The sequence below is a fragment of the Carica papaya genome, chromosome 6 (genome assembly GCF_054855325.1).
Source record: "Carica papaya isolate Zhongbai chromosome 6, ASM5485532v1, whole genome shotgun sequence".
NCBI classification, from domain to species: domain Eukaryota; kingdom Viridiplantae; phylum Streptophyta; class Magnoliopsida; order Brassicales; family Caricaceae; genus Carica; species Carica papaya.
This window is the reverse complement of record NC_142314.1, coordinates 34,126,730-34,150,638: the sequence shown is the minus strand read 5'-3', so window position 1 is coordinate 34,150,638 and position 23,909 is coordinate 34,126,730. Positions and strand designations below refer to the sequence as shown.

General features: G+C 32.9%; 3 protein-coding genes and 1 long non-coding RNA gene across 4 annotated transcripts; 3 read left to right on the top strand and 1 right to left on the bottom strand.

The window, feature by feature from the left end:
* The first annotated feature begins 2,905 nt into the window (after positions 1–2,905).
* LOC148253564 (zinc finger protein 2-like) lies at positions 2,906–3,484 on the top strand. Its single transcript, XM_088223403.1, has one exon. It carries the CDS (start codon positions 2,906–2,908, stop codon positions 3,482–3,484), a length of 579 nt encoding a protein of 192 aa, XP_088079529.1.
* A 5,161-nt stretch (positions 3,485–8,645) lies between these two features.
* Positions 8,646–11,172, top strand: ACHT4 (atypical CYS HIS rich thioredoxin 4). Its single transcript, XM_022049187.2, has 4 exons — positions 8,646–9,123; positions 9,624–9,800; positions 9,967–10,131; positions 10,478–11,172. The coding sequence occupies exons 1-4, from the start codon at positions 8,854–8,856 to the stop codon at positions 10,760–10,762; spliced, it is 897 nt and encodes a 298-aa protein (XP_021904879.1). The 5' UTR covers positions 8,646–8,853; the 3' UTR covers positions 10,763–11,172.
* Positions 11,173–12,819: 1,647 nt separating this feature from the next.
* LOC148253563 (uncharacterized) lies at positions 12,820–21,748 on the bottom strand. Its single transcript, XR_015821838.1, has 3 exons — positions 21,608–21,748; positions 21,239–21,350; positions 12,820–13,039 (listed from the first exon to the last, which is right to left on the bottom strand). It is a non-coding gene; the product is annotated as an uncharacterized LOC148253563 (long non-coding RNA).
* On the top strand, positions 21,363–23,255 carry LOC110814882 (SGNH hydrolase-type esterase superfamily protein). Its single transcript, XM_022042465.2, has 5 exons — positions 21,363–21,879; positions 22,080–22,298; positions 22,393–22,541; positions 22,630–22,903; positions 23,003–23,255. Exons 1-5 carry the CDS (start codon positions 21,540–21,542, stop codon positions 23,218–23,220), a joined length of 1,200 nt encoding a protein of 399 aa, XP_021898157.2. The 5' UTR covers positions 21,363–21,539; the 3' UTR covers positions 23,221–23,255.
* Positions 23,256–23,909: the final 654 nt, after the last annotated feature.

Here is a 23,909-nt window from a genome sequence, read left to right as displayed (position 1 = left end):
GAACCGGCGGAGCCGCCGCACCGAAAAGTCCTGCTGCCGGTAAGTTTTTGTTTTTTGATTTTTCAGCCAACTGAGACCCCTTAACGTGTTTTCTCGCAGGGATGAGTATACAACCAACTGAAATTGGCTAAAATTGGCCAAAAAGGCCAGTCCGAGGCAAACCGTCGCCTGAGCACGAAGGTGCCACCGCCGGAATTTCGAAATTGGTTGAAAAATATTTTTAACATCGATTTTGAATTTTTTTGAGATATTTCTAAGTACTTGAAGCGTGTTTTAATCTTTAAAGAAAAATTTAGGGAACCTGGGGACTAGCAGTATACGCAGCTGAAAGTTTAGTATTTCGGATACCAATTCGGGTAAGAATCCCTCACTTTATGCCATGTTATGGAATTGAAATTTAATTATAAATAATACGATATTTTGTGTAATTTAGAAAAACTCGATAATTAATTACAGGTTACTAATGAAGCCGAAACCGCTTATTTATCATTGTTTATCATGTTTTAACTGATTGATTGATTTTACAGTTTTAAATGTATTATAATACGCTGGAGTTGGTAAGATGATTTAGTTGTATTTTCTTGATGCATGTATTACTTGTTTTGCATGATTTACAGTTAAATTGTGAAACTAGAAATTAAATGTAAATGAAAAATTATTTTATTAAGTGAATGAATGAATGGTAATCTTACTGGATATCCGGCGAGATGATAGATGGACTACGTACATAAGGAACCCTACCGTGAATGTGTCTCATACCATATAGGGTATGTGGACGGTCCGTTTCATCCTCATACCAAACGGGGTATTGAGAGATAATATTTTTGGCGCTCATACCGGACGGAGTATGAGGACGGCCAGTTAGTTGATAATGTTGAATAAGGGTTTACACATAGTGGAGACATCCATATGAACCCCTATGGATACCAGTAGGCAGATAAAAATGGAAAGTTATTGTTTTAGTTAATTGAATATGAAATTATGATATTGTTTGTATTATTATCTCTATATGTCAGTTTTGGAAATCTCGCTACAATAAGTATATAATAAATGATTTATTTATGATAAATGAATTTACTTAAATTAAGAGCTCCGTTAGTTGTTTTTATGATTTTTACCAACCTTCATTTCTGTATCGGTGAGTAGTGTGATATTCTTACTGGGTTAATGTAGCTCACTTTCATTAACAATTTCAAATCAAGAGAACCAAGATCCAGATCCTAATCTACAAGAGGGTTGCGAATAGAATGTCCAGTTATTTACTATATATTTATTTTTTTTGATTTTTTGTTGTTCTTTTAGAAGGATCATTCCCATAGACCTATTGGGTATTCTAAATTATTATGTAAGAAATTAAAATTCTAATTTTATTATTTCGCTTCCGCATTCAATTTATAAGTTATTTCCTTTTAAGCTCTGATCGTTACAAGATATTCCTTGGTATAGAGATAAAAAAAAAAAAAAAAAAGCTAGCCAACTTCAAGCATAAAAGGAAAGGTGTAAAGAGAGAAATGAATTAAAAAAAAGTTCCCATTTTATAAGCCCCTCTTAGACTTGCTAAGTCTTTGACCGGTTTGAGCCAATAAAATGAGAATATGAAAGGAAAAAAAAAAACATTTATATACCCTACTAAATACTCTAAGAGGTCCCTCAAAATATTAAATATATTGTCTATTGTTAATTTTACTTACCAATAGTCAAATCACATTGAATTATCTCATTATCCGAGCACTTCTTTAAGGGATACTAGATATTAAAGAATATTTTATCAATTTAAAAGATAGTAGTCAAGGAAAAGTTTTATTAAACATGTCATTATCAATATATAAGGACATTTAGAGCAAGACAAGGCACTCTTTGTTGAAGAAATGATTCACCATTAAATGATGCCAATTAAAAACAGAGTTATTAGTAGGACTACTTTGTCTATCTCAATAAATTATCACTTATTATGGAAGCAACCTATTCCTAGATAGCGTTAATTTAAAAAGGAGCTAGTGATAGAAATACTATAGTGGATAATGAATGCTATGTTTACTAATATATTGTTTACAACTACATACAAGCTTAATAATAGAGATTTACTCTAATGTCTAATCCTAGGAAATCTCAATGAACCCCCTAATATTAGCCTTAGGCATGTTGGCCAACCATTGGGCAAGCACTTAACCAAGAAGCCTCAACCTTAAAGCCTCGTATTAGTTCAACAAACCCATGTGATTGGAAAAGCTGATGATATAAACCTCATCTCTTATTGATTAACATCCCTAAACTCATGAATCTCATGATGTCAACCAACATTCCTAATTCCATTGATGTTAGAGCCTCTTAACACTTAAAAAGAAGTCATATGAATTAGTTGAAATCACTCTTTGCTCACCACGAATCCCCCATAATTAGACCTTATGAATCCTAACAAAGGCAACTTGTTTCTCATTATCCTTATTTAATTAATATTGTTTTGCTCTTTAATTTTCTCTCTTCTTTTTGTCATTAACTAGATCTTAAAAGGTTTCTACTAAAGAAACCTCTAGCACGCCACAAATCCTTCATTTATTTTTAGGTTATAACCTTGATTTCATACTATAATAATAAAGATCTATATGATCGTATTTATAGAATTTAATCCCAAAGAGATTTATGTCTTACCACCAAATTTTAATTTAAATTATAAAAAATTTGATAGATTATGAGATAAAAATCTTCTTAGAAATAATTGAAATTTGATTTTTGTTTTAGTAACCTTACCATTTTAAGGTGATATAGTGATATGCATAAGATATCTTTTCATATAAAGAATACGTAAAATTAAATTCTTCGTCTATAAATACCCATCTCACCACTTTTTTTTTCACATTCACAATTATCACTTAAAAATAACTAGAAATACCTTTCTGTTGCAACGATGGTAAAGAGTGAAAATATGAAAGGAAAAGCTGTTATGGAACTTGAACTAGATTTGAAGCTTTCATGCGTTCCAGTTGATCAGAAAGAGGTTAATTTATTAGGCCATGTTGATGTGGACTATTCTAAGAAAAATTTGGATGCGTCAAGTGATCTCCATCAAGTGCTTAGTCCTACAAAGGTCGACAAATCTTACGCTTGTAAGTATTGCAATAAAAAGTTCAGTACTTCTCAAGCGTTGGGTGGACACCAAAATGCCCATAAACATGAAAGGGAAATGTTGAAGAGAAATAAAACTTTTGATCATATGGGTGTTTTTGTTGGCAATTGGTGTCCTTATAGGTCTTTTGATAGACCTTTTGGGGTTGATATGAGTTCCATGATTCACAAACCCTTATACTCTTTACCTAATTATCGCATTCCTAGATCCAATGTGAATGCATATGAACAATTTAATATGCCTAATTATCAGAGTGACCTGCAGCTAGGAAGCCCAAAAATGGATAATTATAGGATTCCGACGATGATGATGAATCAAGCACCTGAAGCTACGGAGGTTGATTTGTCACTTAAACTCTGAATCGACATCAATAGTTCGTTTTATTTTATGTTTGGTCAATTAATATATTTGTCGTCTCGTTTCATTTTATGTTTGGTTAATTAATGTGTTTGTCGTCTTTTTTTTTGTTGTTGCTTCATTTGAAGCGTAACAATATAGTGTTTGTCTTTTAAATGCTTTATAATATTGTTTCGGGTGGATATTACAAATGCATTATGCATATCATAGAGTTGGTATATGTAACCTTTTATTGCATATATAAATAAAATTTTCTATAAGTTTTGGAGTCTAAGTTTTACTTTCGATTATTAATTCACCTCGTATAAATTAACTTCTAATGGAATTTGTTTCATAAAATCAAAATAAAATCTTTTTCATGGTTTCTTAATCGAAATAAGAGAAATACTAAAATTAAGATGTTTGGTTTGTAATTCATATATTCTTTGAAGATATCGAGAATTTCTTGATAAAATTGATCGATTTTTTTTTGTGTTGTTGGACATATTGTTGTCTCACATATTTTCTCATGTGTGTAAAGGAAAAGATATTGTGAGAAGTGAAAATGGAGTAACAAAATTGTTTGATGTATCAAATTAAAATAGTCAATTATTTTGACCATGAGATGCAATTAAATCCAAGGGGTCAAAGTCTATGTTATTCTTATTCAAAAGGTTATTTATTGTAGAGAAAATCTCTTTGACCAAATGGATTTAAGAGTTCCCTCAAAATGAGAGATAAGAGGATGTCCATATAAGAAATTGGACATTATAATTTACTTATAATTATATATATATATATATATATATATATAATGTGTATACCTATCAATTGGGTTGAAAGTGGTTTTGAATTATGTTGGGCATTGATGAACAGCCTAACAGTTGCTATACATACATATATATATATATATATATATAATTTGATTTCTTATTCACAATATAGGAGATAAGATCTACCATTCAAGTAAAAAATAATTGGTCAACCAATTGTTCCTTTTGGCATGCTATTGAGTTTATGCATAAATTAGAATTATAATTTGTTTTTAATTTAATCTACTTTTTCTTTTAATAATTTCAGTTTTCATACTATTTTATCTCTCTCTCTTTTGTTACATGCATACGCGTGTGTATGTATATGTGTGTGTCTAAAATACTAATTTAGTTCATCTATTATTTTGATTCTATCTTATACTTTTTCTATTTTGATTCGTGTATTTTCAACAAGTTTTTATTTTAATTTATTATCATTAACAATATTAATAAAAATATTATATAAATTTATGTATTATATTCTAATTGAATCGTCGTATACATAAAATATCACGTGTTTTATGAGATAGCATTTAGCATAAAATAATTTAATTATTTTTTAATATAAAAAATAAATTAAAAACCTAAGACGAAAAAGCTATCTCACTCAATGCTCACATATATTTTTAATATTATTCAAACCCTTGACATTATCGATTTCGAGTTTCTTTTTATTATTATTTTTTTAAAAAAATATATTTTTAATTTTTAATTATTAATTATTTTACTATATTAAAAAAATTTATTTTTATATATTAAATATTACATTATGAGATAATTAATAATTGATTTCAACGATGGCTTAATCAGAATGTGACATGTACCCAATTTAAATTTATATAACACATACACTAATATCATTAATAATTATAGATTAAAAATAAAAAATTTTATATTTTAAATAATACACGAACTAAAGTATTTTGGTATAATATTTTTCCTCAAAATTGGCAATAAATAGAAAAGAAATCCAAAACTATAATTATTTTTAAAGCATCTAAATATATTTTAATCTTTAATTTTTTCATTAAAATATGAAAAAAAAGGAGTGTTTGAAATAATATTAGAAATTAAATTATAACAAATGTAAAATTTAATAATTTATATTAAGGACTAATTTATTAATTTATTTTTTATAATAAAAGTGTACAAAATTAAATAAAAATATTATATTTAATAGAATACATGATACGTAATTACAAAATCAAACGAAGATATCAGATTTTGTAGAATACATTATATATAGTTATATGTATTTAGAGCTTTAAATTTATCTTTACATAGTTTAAACCCTTAAATTAATTTAAATTTAGTTCATTAATAATTGTATAATAACATGAACAACATATGATTTATTTAAATTAATAATGACGAAATGATGACTAATAACTTAAAAATAAAATTATAATTAATTCATTTAAAAAACTAAACTAGACCATAAAATAAAATAATAATAATAATAAGAGGGTATAAAGGGAATGAGAAATATTGTAGCACCCGGAAAAAAAAAAAAAAAAAAAAAAACCACGTCAGCAGCCACGTCAGCGGGCCCGGGCCAACCGGGACCTGCCACGTGGCAAGACCACGTCGCTCCGAAAAGTAGCCACGTTGGCGATCCGCGTGGGTGAAATCCGACGGTCCAGATCAATCGCGCGATCGGACGGCCCAGATTCAATCGCACGGACAGCCCAGATTCAATCAAAAACGAACTGCCCAGATTAAAACGAAATGGACGGCTGAGATCAAAAGGCAAGGGGTTATAAATAGAACCCCCACACCAGACCACAAACCCTAGCCGCCTGCCGCTCGCCGGAGACGACGAACCAGAGGCCGATCGCCGCCACCCGCCGCCGCACCGGGGAAATTTCCGACCGCCGATCGAGGTAAATTTCATACCCCCGACTCGTTTTTCCACGCTGATTCCTCCTGTGGCCAAATCAAAGCCGAAATCCTGGCCAAACGGCCGGAATACGCGGCCGAAGTCCAGCGGCGCCGCCGCGCCCCCTCTCGATTTTTGCCTCCGACGAGGCCCTTCCCGGCCTCCGTTTGATGCAATTTTTATATCACCGTGATCACCATTTTTTTCTCTACAGGTTGACTGGAGCCGAATCACCAAAACACGAACTTCGCCGGAGAGCCGCCGCACCCGAGAGCGCCGCCACCGGTAAGCTCCGTTTTTCCATGATTTTTTAGCCCCCCGAGGGCCCTAGGGTTGTTTTCTCACAGGGACCGATGCGAGTGTGGCCGAATTCGGCCAAAAACGGCCGAAAACAGCCAACCTGAGGCGACTCGCCGCCGCCAGCGGCGGCACCGTCGCCGGAGCACGGCGGAGCCGCCGTGCCGGAGTTGCGATTTGGGCCGAAAGAGGCCCTGGGCCTAATTTGGGTTTTTTTTGGAACACGTGCAGGTACCAGTAGTGCGTTTCAGTTCCCCGAGGAAAAATTTAGGGAAAATTAGGGACGGCCTGTAGTCGCACTGTTAATCGTATTCGGATCCCGAAAACAAGTAAGGACCCCTCACCCTATTTCCTATCACGGTATTAAAGTTCAAAATGATAAAACGGTATTTCTTAAATTAACGAATGTGTGAAATTGCTTAAGGTGGCTAATGGAGCCCGAGTCTAGTGTGATTGGTGATTTACTGTTATTTGGCATGTTTACAGCTTTAAATGCAAAACGAGGTTTGATGTGTTCATTTTACAGATTTGTGTGCATATACTACGTTTTTATTAACTATGGGTTGAATGACTGAAAAACTGATACTGAATGTTGTCTGTTTGGTATGAATTACGATTTGCTTGTTTAAATGTGAATTGATGATGCTGACTGAGGGAAAGGAAAATGAAAGATTGTGTAGACTGATAATTGTATTATGGGGGTCAGCCTGACTAGATATCCTGGGAGATGGTGGACGGACCGGGTCCGTAGGGAACCCTACCAGGATTGTGGTCTCACATGCCGGACGGGGTATGGAGATCTTATGGTTTTGGCGCCCATACCGGACGGGGTATGGGGACGGCCCGTTTCACCCTCATACCAGACGTGGTATTGAGGTTTATGGTTTTGGCGCCCATACCGGACGGGGTATGGGGACGGCCCTGGAAACTGATTATGAATGTTAAAGGTTAACGGGTAGCGGGACCCCTATGGACCCCCACGGATACTAGTAGGCTGGTAAATGAGAAAAAGATATGTCGTACAATGATTGAATTACAAGAGGCGTGATAAGTGTTATGTTTTACAGCTTATATTATTCCATGATTATGATAATATTATTATTTTTCTTATATTGTTTTCATAAATTCCACCGAGGTAAGTGGATGGAAAAAGTTTTTATGTTAATAAGCGAGTTTGTTGTAAATTATGCTCCATTGGTTTTTTTGTGTTTTCTACCCACCTTTACCTCCGTGACGGTGAGATATCGTGATGTTCTTACTGGGCTAGTGTAGCTCACTCCTTATTTAACCATTTCAGATCAGGAAGACAGGGTTCCCGAGCCCGTTCCGCAGGAGGACGACGAAGGGGATGCCTAGAGACTCTGTAGTCATGCTCATAGCTTTGTTTTCGAGTTTCTCTTTTAGTTAGTTTAACCTTTTATAATTTAAGTACGTTTTTGGTTTTCGTGTAAGGGATGTTAACTGAAATTTTGATCTCGCTTCCGCATTTGATATATTTAAATACTAATTTCATTTTAATATTTCCGGGGCTGTTACAAATATAGAAGAAAATTTTGTTCGACTAAAAAAAAAAATTAATTATTATAAAATATTATTTGTATATTATTTATACTCTACAAATTAAATTAGTTATAATTAATTTATACTGTATTTATAAATTAAAAAATTATACGACTTTAATAAAATTCAAAATAAAGTTTAAACTCTGAGAATGAGGTGGTGGGGGGTGGGACCTACCTTTTATCCTTTATCCAAAACTTGTATCGTCCTTTTGCAAAAAATCAAGATTTGCTGCTGCCACGTGTCCCGTCGACTTTTCATTCACCACCGTAAAAAAATAAAATTACAAATAAATAAATTACTGACTAAAAAAAGCTTATCCAGACACAAAAATCACTCCTGACCGTTAGATTCACACCCAATCACAAAAATCAACGGCAAGCAGATTAAAATCCAAAAAAGAAAATTCCAGAAAAGGAAAAAGGGGGAAAAAAATCTATCCGGTAATAAATAGAAAATGTTCGTAATTAAAATTTAAAATCCACAAAAACCTTATCCATTTTTCACTCTACGTCACTCCGATTCATCTGATAATTCCTCAGCCGTCCGATTCTACCCGTGTCAGAAAATCCAACGGTCCATAACAAAACCATTCACCATTATTATTATTATTATTTTAAATATTCCAGTTTTTTTCATGGCAAGAAAGAAGGCCAGTCGGGTCAGACGATTTTGCAGAGAGGGAAAAAGCGAGAAAAGCTCTGAACCTACGAACTTGTTATCTATTTCTTTTTTTTCTTTTTTCGTCTTGGTTGTCTTCTTCCATTTCTGAGTTTTGTGGGAGTTGTTGAAAGTTTTCTTTTTCTTTGTTTCTGTGAAGCGGATCCATTTCTGTGAGGGGAAACATGGCAGATGCGTTGAGCCAAACAAGTTTGTTTTCAGCTTGTAACCATGATAAGCTTCATCATAATCATCAAAATCAACGCAGTAGCCTTCATGTTTTCCCAAAAGGCCGTGTTTATTTTCGTTGTAAGAGCTTCCCTTCAACGAAATTGAAATCCCAGACACTGAGCGGTGATTTCCATGGAGAAAGAATCGTTTCCGGAGATAATGATAGTAATAATAACACAGGCATGTCCAGGAGAGAGAAATCTCAATTCTCGATTAAAGCACAGGTTGGTACTATTTCCAATCGCTGATTAATCAATTTGTGGGTGTAGGTCAAACATCGGGGGTTTTGCTGACTGTAAATTTTATTTGTTGTTCAATCTTCTATGGATCTTAAAATCTTTATTACTTTTCTTTTTTTTTTCTTTCCTTCTAATTGTGATGATTGATGATCGATTAATTGTTATCTTCCGAGCTTGGCCTTTTAGTGGATATTTTCTTGCTTGATCGCTTTTCTGATTAAGAGTAGGCTTTGAATTTGAGCTACCTCTTAGCTTGTTGCATATGCAAGAACAGTATAACATGGAAACTAAATTGCTTTCTAGGTTTTTTTTTTTTTTTAATTTATGGTTTGGATTTCCATGTACAATCGACAGAAGAATTTAAAGGGTTCTCAAAAATTTTGAAGATCCATTATTTGTTTTTTTTTTTTTAAATAATCATTCTAATTTATAAATGATAAAAAATTTTGATTAATTTTTCCTTTAATTGGGATGGAATTTCACAGACTAGACTTGGAATTGGGAACTCTCAAAAATGGTGGCAAAAGGGGTTACAAGCAAACATGAAAGAGGTGAAATCTGCACAGGACCTTGTTGATTCCCTTTTGAATGCTGGGGACAAACTTGTCGTTGTTGATTTCTTCTCCCCTGGTTGTGGTGGCTGCAAAGCTCTTCATCCCAAGGTATAATAACAGTAAACAATTCCTTCATATAGATACACACATACATAACTCATCTATACGTTATTTGTGTCCATATGTATGTATGTTTGTGTGTCTTTGGTTAATTGATCTATTGGTTTCAGTTTTTCTTTGGAGTAATTCGGGTTATGGTGTTTGTATGTGGCAGATATCTCAATTTGCAGAGATGAACCCAGAAGTGCTCTTTCTTCAAGTGAATTATGAGGAGCATAAATCGATGTGCTATAGCCTTGGTGTTCACGTGCTTCCTTTCTTCCGATTTTATAGAGGCGCCCATGGTCGCTTATGTAGCTTCAGCTGTACCAATGCCACGGTTAATTTTCACGAGCTCTTAACTCTTCATATGATCTTTTTCTTCCATGAATTAAAACCTTGAGAATATATGAAGCATGTGTTTATGTGAAAATCCCCATTTACTTTATTTGTCTTGCAACTACTTGTTTCTTGCTTCAGCAGTTCAATATGTCTCCTATAGATCTGAGTTAAAACCTTGAGAATGATAGATTTGGAAATCAGGATTGGGTTTGCACATTTGCTTTGCATTGATTAGGACATTCTCTTGGAAGCATTCGATTGAACATTCGATGATTCATTATTACTATAATTTTTCATGGACTGGTTCTTATTTCAATTTAAAATCATGATTGTACGCATGACAGATAAAGAAATTCAAGGATGCACTTGCCAAGCACACTCCGGACAGGTGCAGCCTTGGGCCAACAAAGGGCCTGGAAGAGAAAGAGCTGCTGGCACTGGCTGCAAACAGAGAGCTTTCCTTCAACTACACACCAAAACCAGTCCAACCGGAGATTATCCCTGCACAAAAACAGATAGTACCAGAAACATCTCCATCACATTCAAACTCCAGTCTCCCTCTTCCTATGACAGACCTGAAACGAGCCCTAAAGTCCGAGGAGAAACCCTTGGTTTCCTCTGGGAGATGACGTGGTTAGTTTTTTCGCCAATCCAGTTATCTTCCCAGGACCCCCCTTGTACAGTCATGTAAGAAATATGGGTGTTTGTAGTTTGTGTGAAGTTTTGGGAAGTGGATGAGCTAGACGAAGTGAAGCTATGGAAATCTCATATATACACATACATATATATATATGTGGTTAAGCTATAATAAATATATTACAAGTATCTACATGAAGTTGCAGGGTGCAGGCTTATGGATTTTAGTTTTTTTGAATCCTGGCCTGCTGGCTAGTCTCTATGTAGAGCAAGCAACCTGGGTTTGTGGGTTGCTATTTGAGATGAGAAAAATATGAATATATTATCTCCAAAGACATTGTAGTTTCTGTCTGTATGATTTTGTTGCTGGGAATGAAATATGAATGATATATTAGTACTGGAATTCCTGACTCATAATCTTTATAGAGAGAAGAATGTGTGAACCCTCGTACGATGAAGTGAGGTATTCATACAGTGATAGTTTTATAAACTTGTTTGATGTGTCTTTGAAGACTTAGAATTCACAGAAATGTATACATTATACACACACATATATATTTATATGAAAGATTAATTAAAAATTTAAGGAAAAAAAAGGGAGCATAAAGTGGAAGGTGTTAACTTTATGTTTCCACATAAAGCGAAAGCAATTTGATTTTCATGTGCAGCATGCATTTGCTTTCCATGATCCATAAATAAAGTTTACTTTTATATTCAATAAGTCAATATATAATATAATATATATATATATATATGTGTGTGTGTGTGTAAAAATAATTTTTGAAGAAAATAGACAGGGTTTGCGTGTGAATAAGATTAAAGCAACGTGGCCTATTTTACCTTACATATTCCTTTGAAAAAAAACAAGAAAAAAAAATCGAAAATGAATGACACAGAGACCTCTATATATATATATATATATATATATATATATTTTTTTAAAAAAATGAGAATGGATTCGAAAGGTATTTTAATTTTAACCTACTTTTTTCAATATATCTCCAACCTCCTCCCACGTGTCTCTGTCATCTCCACAACTCAGTAGCTGTCGCCATCTCCTTGAAAACGACGTTGTTTTATTATTTGCCGAATTTCTAATCATTTTTACAAAATAATTTAAAAATATGAATTTTTTTTTTAATCAATTCTAAAGTAATTCAATTCAAAAAATTTTAAAGTTAATTTTGTTATCCATAAAATTGTAACTTCACTTAAATCTAACCTAATTATTTTAATCATTTTGGTTGGTTTTTTTTTAACATAATGTTGAGTTAAATCTTTTATTTTATTAAATTAAATATTATGTATCGGTTAATATTATTTTATAAAATAATTAATTTTTTAATTTTTAATAAAATCTAAACTCGTAATATTTTAATACAATCCATAAATTGTAATCACTAAAATACCTTATTTTTATATTTATAAACATATTTTTTAAACATAAATACTTACTTTAGACTATACATTTTCTTTATACATAAAATATATAAGAGAATAATGTTTTATGATATGTTGTCGAATGTGCCACAAATTATACGAATAAGCAGGTGTGAGCTATTTATAGCTCAAGAGGTTAAAAGGTCAGTTGATTGCATTAGGCAATCCTTACATGTTTTTGTTAACCTATCGTTTAAATAAGTAACAAAAAATTATTTTTGTTAAAAAAAATTAATTTCTAAAATATGCACAATCAAATATAAAAAGAAATAATACAAAAATTTTACGTGATTCGACAGTGTGATTATATTCATGGACAAGATCGGTAAGAAAAAATTTCACTATGTAATGTTAGTATACATTACCAATAGGTTAGCACAACTATTTATAGGTAGATTATAAAAATTTTTCACAAATAAAAGTTCTCTAATATATATCAAATATTCTTCAAGATAAATACAAATAAAATTCAAATAAATTATCTCTCAAAATATAGATAAATATCACCAAAATTCAAAATATATTAACAATTTTAGTTTATTTATGCAAGACGATTTTTCGCAAAGCAGCATAATCTACATGATAACTGTAAAAATGTAACGTCTCCGGAAATTCAAAAGGAAATACATATAATAATCTGAGTGCATAAACAAAATAAAATATTACGGTTAACATCCCTTACACAATAACTAAAAGTACTAAACAAACATCATGGAATAAGTTCTTTGAAAGAAATACGAAAAATAAAAAAAATAAAGGAAACTACAAAGTATTTAGCATCTACTCGTAGCCTTCTTGCAGATCGGGCTCGGGAACTGGGTCCTCTTTATCTGAAATGGTTAAATAAGGGGTGAGCTACACTAATCCAGTAAGGACATCACAATATGTCGCCATCACAGAAGTAAAGGTTGGTAGAAAACCAAAAACAACTAATGGAGTACAAATTTTAAACAAACACATTTATTAAAATTAAAACTATTTTTCCTTTTCCTTACCATTGGAGAACCTGCGAAAACAACCTATTAAGACAATAACAACATACAGATCATAACTTCATGTACAATCAGTAACATAGAGCATATCATAAATTCATATTTATTAACAATAACTGATTATCACCATTTCTCATTTCACCAGCCTACTAGTATTCATGGGGATCCATAGGGGTGTCTACGCTACACGTGAACCATTTCCATTAACAATCTTAATTCCAGGGCCGTCTCCATACCTCGTCCGGTATGAGCGCCAAAACATTAAACCTCAATATCCCGTCTGGTATGAAGGTAAAGTGGGCCGTCCCAATACCTCATCTGGTTTGAGCGCCAAATAATCAAGTCTCCATACCCCGTCTGGTATGAGACAACATTTACGGTAGGGTTCCTTGTGAACCCAGTCCGTCCACCATCTCTCAGGATATCTAGTGAGGCTATTACCTTATCCATTTATCAGATCACATCACTTTCCTGTTTATTCTTAATCTTCGTTACCAAATTAAACACAATCACAGAAACAATGAACATGTACCTGATAATACAATTATATCTTAAATTTTAAAATCACACAGTGGTCAAGTAAGACAGTAATACATGCATTTAAAACTCTAAGACCAGATACTATTATGCCTTTGAACTGTAAAATAAATCAACAAAAATTAACAGAGAACAATGTTCGATTTCGGGCTCCATTAGTAATCTGTAATTAATTATGCATATCTATCTAACTGGTATAAAAGATCGTATCATTATTTATTCAAACTTCACATCTATGATAGGAAATAGAGTAAGAGCTCCTTACTTGATTCGACGCCAAAATTAGATAGTTACTGTGCCTACGGGCGACCCCTGGGTTTCCTAAATTATTTTTCGAGAATTGAAACGCGCTTACGGTACCTACAGGTGTCCCAAACAAACCCAAAAATCAGACCCAGGGCCCACTAGACCAATTTCAGAATTTCGGCACGGTGGCTCCGCCGTACTCCGGTGACAGCCCCGCCGCCCGCGGCAGCGATCCGCCTCGGGTTAGCTGTTTTCGACCGTTTTCTGCCAAATTCAACTGAACTTGCACCGGTTCCTGCGAGAAAACATACTTAAGGCCCTCGGTGGGCTGAAAAAATACAGAAAATCGAAACTCATCAGCGGTGGGGCTCTCCAGTGCGGCGGCTCCTCTGGCTCACATTGCGGTTGGGTGTTTTGCTTCGGTCAACCTGTAGAGAAGGAAACGGTAGTCACAACGGTAGAAAAATCACATCGAACGAGAATCGAAAAGAGCCTCATCGGAGGCAAAAATCGAAACACCCTGTGGCGGCGCCGCTGAGCTTCAACAGCGTTTTCCGGCCAATCGGCCAGTTCTTTCACTCCGATTTGGTCATGGTTGCATTTAAAATTGAATTTCATGCAAGAGAAAATTTTTTTACCTCGTTTGGCGGTCGAAAATTGCTCCGGTACGGCGGCGGGTGGCGACAGTCGGCTCTCCGGCAGCTGGGCTGTCTTCTCCAGTGAGGGGCTCTGGCGGCTAGGGTTAGGGTTAGGGTACGGATGGGGTTATTTATACCCATCCGCTTTTTATCTAGGCCGTTCATCGCTTTTAATTTGGACCGTCCATCACTTTTAATCTGGACCGTCCGATTGCGATTAAATAGGGAGTGAATCTAGGTCGTTCATCGCGATTCAATCCGGGTCGTTCGTGCGCGATTCAATCTGGGCCGTCCGTGCGCGATGCAATCTGGGTCGTCCGTGCGCATGGGAACGGATCTCAGCCGTTCGATCGCGCTCACGCGGATCGCCCACGTGGCTCCTCCACTCGCGTGGCCTCTTGCGTCAGCCTCTCTTCCACCTGGCGTGTCCTGGTTGGTCGGGGCTGCTAACCGGACAGCTGATATGGTATAACTTTTTTAAATTACGTTTTGACCCCCCGATTTCTGATTTTTGTTTCAAAAACACCTTAAGAACCCAAATTTTCACCATTTTTCTCCAAAATTGTTTTCAATTAAATCCCTAACCTATTTTTTTTACCTTTATTATTATTATTATTATTATTATTTCCATTAAATCAAATTAAAATTAAATAAATTAATTTAAAATCATATAAATAATAATTATATTTATATATAAAAAAATAATTATTGTTAAAAAAAAAAAGAAAGGTTGGGTGTTACAAAAAAAGGGTAATTCATCAATCTCTCTAAATTTTGTTTCAATTAAAGAGAACATATAACCACTATGACATTATGAACATTAAGAATCTTATAAGTACCAATCCTAGTGACATACTCTTAAAGAATATAATGATGTTGCTTATGGAAATAACTCATTTTACCCTTAAAAGCTCACCATATAACAATACATGGTCACTAAAAATGGGAATAGTAAAAGTGAGAACAAAAGTTGATTCAGTTTATATTACTTTTATGCATGTACTTAGCATGCTTACACGCACATACACATATATATATAACAAGAATATATGATGTGTATATATATGATATATACGTGTGATAAAAGGATGTATAAGATATGTAGTTGATGTTACATACCGTAGTATAAGAAATAATTTTGTTACATACAGATCATGAAGTGCTGGAGATTGATGTGAAGCTTGATTCATGTTGAGTTCACTAAAAGCCTAGCATGAAGAAGAGAAAACAAGATATAGCCAAAGACAACTCGCCAGCTTTACCCTTTCTCTCTTTCTCTCTCTCTCTCTCTCTCTCTCTCTCTCTATCTATATATATGTAGATATATATATGCACATACACACGCTGAGACATACACAAACATAGGATAAGTTGAAAGCCGGCAAGTCATCCTTGGCTACATTTTATATTTTTCTCAGCTTTCATGCAAGACTGTTAGCGATCCATCACCACCACCATAACTTGGTGAAACCACATAACAATAATAAGCTAGTATTGACCAAAAGATAGAGATTGAGAAGCCAATATTAATAGGATTCTCTCTCTCTCTCTCTCTCTCTCTCTATATATATATATATATATACACACACACACAAACACCGCACTAGACTTCTCTGTGTGTGTAGGGGGAGAGAATTGCATGGAGAGATGAAAGAGGTAACGGAGGCAGTTGATGAAATATATATAGTGGTGTTTCTGATAAATATATATGCAGCAGTTTCTGCATTTATCTTCTACGAAGGCACTGCACCTATATGAGCTTCTAAAGCGTTTGTCGTGTTAATAAATAATGTAACAATTATTTCCAGATCTCAATATTGTTTTATTCTATTTTCCAATAAAAAAATTAAAAAAATTAGGAATATTTTTTTGGATACTTTTAAGAAATAAATTTAAAAATAAATTTAATTAATTAATTAAATTAATAAGAATTAAAAATAGACTTCTGTTATTATTAATTTGTTAATATATTAATTTAATCAATTAATTAAAATAATTTCTTTAACTATTTTTAAAGCATTAAAAATATATTTTAAATATTTTAATTTCTTTTATTATAAAATAGTAAGAAATTAAATGTTTAAAATAAATAGAGAACATTAGATACACTTAACAAATGACAAAATTCTAAGTGCAAATCACCAATCAAATTAAATAAATGCATTTATAATATAATTCAACAATTAAAACTTATTGTTATATATTATCAATGAAAAACAAAGTAATATATATATATATATATTAAAAAATATATATATATACTAATATTAAACACAACTATGTAGTATTTTTATAAAAAAAAAAACTAGAACTAAGGATTTTAAGGCAATGATGACTTAGGAGAAAAGAAAAGAGAGGAAGGCATAGATAAGTATCAAAGATTATTTCTTTGAGAAGTAAATATGTTTCATTATGTAAAAATGATGGCGGTGCAGTGCAGTGGGGAATCCTGCAAACATGGTGATATCTAGGGAAGTGAGTTGACTCGTGCATCAAGGCTCTCTCAATCCTCAATTCAAGCTTTTCTCATCTTTCTTGGTTTGCAAAAAAGATAAAACTGTTCTCTCTCTCTCTCTCTTCTCTCTCTCTCTCTGTATATATATATAAACAGACATGTATACACGCATACATTACTAATACAATATCTATATATATATATATGTACTCCCAGTAAATGAATATCACATACGTGGATTCAATACCCATGCATTTTATATATATATATATATATATATATTTTTAAATGGGTATATAGATACAAATAAAATACTGATGTATGGCTCAGTTACTATATATGAATGTGGGATCTTTTGGTTCATTTGTGTGATCAAATTTTTGATTATGATATTATGAATATATAGAAGTGTGCATGTGAATGTCATTTCCGGTGCAAAGATTAAAACTCATAACAAGCTAGATTTGCACAAAAATCTTGGTTCATGCACTCTGGATATTTGTTTTTTCTTCTTACCAAAAGCCCCTTTTTACGTAAACTTTGCTTAAAAATATAGAATGATTGTTACTATTCTACACCCCCGCCATAGTTATCCTTGTAACTTGCACCACCAATATATATATATATATATATGTATATACATACATAATTTAAGATAGAATTATAATTATATTTATAAAATCTCTTGATTTATTTATATTCTTAAAACACATAAAATATTGTAAATAAATAAATTATGAAGAGAAAAGAAAATTCATAACTTGTAGAGGTTCAGAATTTAAAAAGAAATAAAGTTATAAATTAAATGTGGAAGTTAAATAATAGAATTTAGTGTTTACATTACTTATACAATAATTTAAAATGTCCAATAGAGTTACGAGAATGTGCATTCTAAAAGAATAAATGAAAATTAAAGAAATAAATAAAAAACAAATAATTAATTATTTTAGAACGACTTTCACTACTTTTTGAAGGGAGTCTGGGTGGTGAACTATTCATAAATCTCTTGTTGATCGAGATCTTTATCTTAGTTATTTTGATATGAAATAATTAATAAAAGTGTGAGCTACACTAATTCAGTAAGAATATCATACTACTCACCGATACAGAAACTGAATGTTGGTAAAAATTATAAAAAACAACCAATTGAACTATTAATTTAAATAAATTCATTTATCATAAAAAAAACTATTTATTATATATATTTACCGTTGTGATATTTTCAAAATTGATTTATAAAATCAATAACTCAAATAATATTATAATCTCATAATTAAGTGAGTAAGAACAACAACTTTCTTTTTTTATTTTTCTATTAGTATTTTTGGGGGTCTATAGGGATGCCCCACTATGCGTGAACATTGATCCAACATTGTCAACTAACCGGTTGTCTTCATACCCCGTCTGCTATGAGTGCCAAAAATATCATCATTCAATATCCCGTTCAGTATGAGAGTGAATCAGACCGTTATCATACCTTGTGCGATATGAGCGCTAAAAATGTCATTTCTCGATACCCCGTCCGCTATGAGGTAATGTTCATAGTAAAGTTCTCTATGTATTCGGTCCATCTACTATCTCTCAGAATATCCAATAAGACAATCATGCATGTATTCACATAATCAAGCAATTTTTCGTTTGTATATTAATTTTCAATTTCATAAATTAACCGTAAATCACGCAAGACAAATGATAAATATACATCAAGGAAGCACAACTAAATCATTTAACCATTTCACTATATTCTCTTATATTTAAAGCTGTAAAAGCAAACAATCAACAAACAAATAAATAATTAACCGGTTCCGCCTCCATTAGTAATTTGTAATTATTCTCAAATTTTTTTAAATTATACAAAATACTATATTATCGATTATTAAGCTTCAATTCCATAACAGAGAATAAGATGATAGATTCTTACCCGAATTGGTGTTTGAAACATTGAACTTTCTACTGCGCCTACAAGCAGTCCTCAGATTTTCTGAATTTTCTTGTAAAGATTAAAACACACTTTACGTACCTAACAATACCTTAAAAATTCAAAATCGGTGTTAAAAATTATTTTTCGGCCAATTTCGGGATTCTGGCACAGTGACATCGTCGTGCTTCAGCAGCAGCATCGCTGTGCTCTGGCGACGGCACCCCCGTCCGCGGTGGCGATTTGCCTTAACCTAATCGTTTTCGGTCAGTTCTAGCCGGTTTCGGTCGGTTTTATACATATGCCTATGAAAAAATACGTCCGAAAAAAATTAGAAAACGAAAACCAACCGGCGGTGAGGTTTTTTGGGTGCGACGGCTCTGCCGGCTGACCTTCGCGACTGAGAGTTTTTCTTCAGTCAACCTGTAAAAAATAGAATGGTGAACACAACGGTAGAAAAATCACATGAAACGAGAAACGAAAAGGGGCTCATAAGAGAAGGTTGCATGTTTTTCTCGCAGCGACGCCACCAGGCTTTGCTCATGTTTTCCTACTTACCCGCCGTTTCGTTTGCTCCGATTTGACCATGAGGGTGCTCGAAATCAAATTCCGAACGAATAAGAGAATATTTACCTTTTTTGGCAGTCGGAGGTGGCTCCGGTGCGGTGGTGGTCGGCTCCCTTCTCTGGCGACTAATTTTTCTTCTCAAGCGGGAGGCTAACAGTTAGGATTTGGATTCAGTGTGATGTAAAATATTTATACTCATCTCGCGTTAATCTGGACCATTCATCGCGCTTAATCTCACCGTCCGATCACGTATAAAGAGGAAATGAATCTGAACCGTTCATCGCGATTTGATCTCGACAGTCTGATCGCGTTTAAAAAGGAAACGAATCTGGACAATTCATCGCGTTTGATCGCAATCGTTCGATCGCGTCCGAGGAGAGAACGGATCCGGACCGTTCATGTACGCGGGAACACTTTTGGGGTTGTCTGATTGCGGGGCACGCGGATCACTAGTGTGGCCTCTTGCGTGGCACCGAATCAGTATGTCTTGCTACGCGACGCGCTCCAGTTCATCAAGACTACTGGCTGAGCGGTTTTACGTGGTAAAATTTTTTTTAATTGCGTTCTGACTCACAGTTTCTGAATTTTCTTTCGAAAACACCATCCGAACCCAAAATTTCATTCATTTTTTTCAAAATTGTTTTCAATTTCATCATCAATCTATTTTTTTTATTTTTAAATTAAAATTTACAAATTTTAAAAATAGATTCTTATACATTTTTAAAATATTAAAATTAATTATGGGCCAAATTCTAGATCCGGATATTACATAACTAATTACAGCAAGCATGCCCCTAAAATTTGCACATTTCTTATAAATAAGCATTTAATCAATTGTTGCTTTAAATATATAAAGAAATTATTATTTTGTGCTTTTCTATTTGTTTTAAATATTTATTTTTATTTCATTTTTTAATAGAGAATATTTCAAATGTTTAAATCATACTTGGGCAACTTTAAAGTTCTAATTTTGTCTAGGATAATTTCATTTTTATTTTAATTTAATTGAAATTTATAAGTAGTAATTTATTATTATTATTATTATTATTATGTGAGGTAAACAAAAAAACAAGGAGGAAATGAAAGAGAGAGAAAGAAAAACTGAAGAAAAGAGGATTCAGAAAAAAAAAAAAAAAAAAAAAAAAAAAAAAGTGGAACCCGTAGCAGGACCAGCTCGGGCATGAACCCAGCCCCATGGAGATTCCAAACGGCATCGTTTTAGTTGGACCCAACACCACCACGGAACCCCACAACATGACGTCGTTTTGATGGCATTTGAAAAAAAACCCATTTGACATTTGCTTTCATGATCACAAATCCGAAGAAAATGAGAGGAAGATTCTTTGGACAATGAGAAAAACTGCCTGCAATTACTTTGGCATGGAGTTGAAGAGATGAAGACCCCTTAAATGAGACTATTGTTTCAAGACAGTCATTTGCAGATGGGTGTTCTAACTAGAGTCTGTAAGAATTCTAACAAATGAGAGCTCACAAGTGTTCTAACTGTAATGGGTGTTTGCAGATAGGTCTAGATCTAAGCTAATGTAGAAGATAAGAGCAAAATTAATATGTGCAAACCAGAGCTAATGAAAGAGAATTACATACGTGGAGAGTAAAAATTAAGAGGAGATGGGGATTCGAGGAGAAGAGAGTTTAGTAATGGTAGAAAGCTTTACCTCAATTATCGACTCTGCGATGCCGGGGAAGGAGAAGGAAATTGCATCTTGGAGATGAATAGTAATCCGATCTCACCTTTATCACAATTCTGGACTTCGACACGGACATGAACTGAAAAATAAACTACTGGTATGAACAAAAAAAAAAAAAAAAATTGATGGAATAGGAATCGGAGTCGGATGAGAATCAAATTAATCTCCTGAATCTAATTAGAGTCGGAACATGAACTGATCAATTAGTTATTCCTTCTCCGGATCTAATACGGACAATAACCTATATAAATACAGAGTATACCAGTCGATGATTTTCACATCAAACAGCAAAATACAGAAAGAATCAAACATTTGTGAATTGCGATTCAATCTTACCAGCAAACTAAACACAATGGCTTCCTTCAATTCAATTTCCTCTTTCCTTCTCATTCTCTTCGCACTTTTACCTTTCAGTAATGCCGCTCCCCATCTTCTCAGAAAATGCGAATTCAATGCAATTTACCAGCTCGGAGACTCTATCTCCGACACCGGAAATTTAATTCGCGAAAATCCTTTTACTTCATTTTCGCAGCTCCCTTATGGCGAAACATTTTTCAAGAACGCAACCGGCAGATGCTCAAATGGATTGCTAATGATCGACTATATTGGTAAGTAACTATAATATATATATATATATATATATATATATATATATATATTCTTTATAATGTTTATAGCTGCTTTTCCATTATCATAGATACACATATATATATATATATAATCGTATCTGTATACATATAACTTTTTATGCGTCAATAATACAGATTAAACGTTACTAATTTATATATTTAATCATATATTCTTACAGCTCTCTCAGCGGGCATTCCTCTACTTGGACCTTATTTGAACAAGAATGTTTCATTCACTCACGATTACGGAGTAAATTTCGCAGTTGCTGGATCCACTGCTTTACCTGTCGAAACTCTCGCAGCTCAAAACGTATTTTCTCCAGTTACAAATAGTTCTTTAACCAGACAACTTAACTGGATGTCAACTCATTTCAACGAAACATGTTACAATACAGAAGGTGGTTTGCATCTTACTTCAAGTACCATTAAGAACACCTTAATTATATTTTAATATTATTGTAATCAGCATACTAATTTTTTATTACTTTACAGATTGTATGAATCGGCTTCACAATTCTCTGTTTATGGTCGGTGAAATTGGTGGGAATGATTACAACTATGCATTATTTCAAGGTAAAACCACAGATGAAGTGAAGAAGATGGTGCCTCAAGTTGTACAAGCCATAAAAGATGCAGCTAAGGTTAGTTTTATAAAATAAACATTTGATGGTTAATTTACTAATTGTTATAGAATTATTTAAATGACTAATTTTTTTTTATTTTTTGCAGAGAGTAATAGGTTATGGTGCTACCCAAATTGTTGTTCCTGGAAATTTTCCGATAGGCTGCTTACCGATCTATCTCACAGGATTTCAAACAAATGAAACATCTGCTTACGATAACTTCCATTGTCTAAAAGATCTGAATAACCTTTCGACGTACCATAACGAACAACTCCAACGAGCCATTGAAGAGTTAAAGAAAGAAAACTCGAACACTACCATAATCTACGGAGATTATTACAATGCATACATGTGGGTTTTGGGTCATGCTTCATCTTTGGGTAAGTATTTTGTTTTCTTTCTTAATTATTATTACATAACTACCTAACTTAGATATAATAGTTTTGTTAACTTCCTTTTTTTTTCTATAATTTAAATAGGATTTGACATAAAATCTATACAAAAAGCTTGTTGTGGTACCGGAGGTGATTATAATTTCAATCTCACCAAAATGTGTGGAGCTTCTGGAGTACCAGTTTGTTCTAATCCTTATGCATATCTTAGTTGGGATGGAGTTCACTCGACGCAGAAAACATACCTTCATATGGCACGCTGGCTTATTCGAGATATTTACTCGAAGTTAAAATGTAAAGCTTGATGGTTTAGATGTACTAAAACTTTAGTTGAAAGTTATTTGAGTGTGTTAACTAATTTTACACGTATAATTTCATTCAATTTTATCATACAAATCAATAATATTATTTTTTTTTAATAATTGGTTGAGATGAAGTATTCATGTTACACATATACATATATGTATATTGATTTTCTCGTGAAGTCAATTTAAATTGATTGTAATAATTAAATTATACATAATGTTACAAGAAAATATCATAGTGTAATTTTAATTATTTTCATCCACTAAACGAAAACTTAATTTTCAGAATTAAACTAATATATAAATTATATATTTGCAATTCAATATAAATAAATATAACTATAAATATTCATCCAATTTTTATTTGCAGTTTTAATAAAGATGTATGGTAAATGAGGTGGATAATATCTCATTCTATACATACATAATATAAGATTGAATGTTATTAATTTTATACATTGAATTGTATATTTTTATATCATCACTATGTAACTAAGTAGCTTAGATGTATTATAGACATTATTATATATATGTATATAAAGACTAAGTAGGTTTGTAAATATTATTTATATATATATGTGCATAAAATATTCAAGTTTGATGTATAGCTTTGCTAACTTTTTCATTTACTTGAATAAAAACTGAACTATCAAAATTAAAAGTATTTATTCTAAATAATAATGTGATAC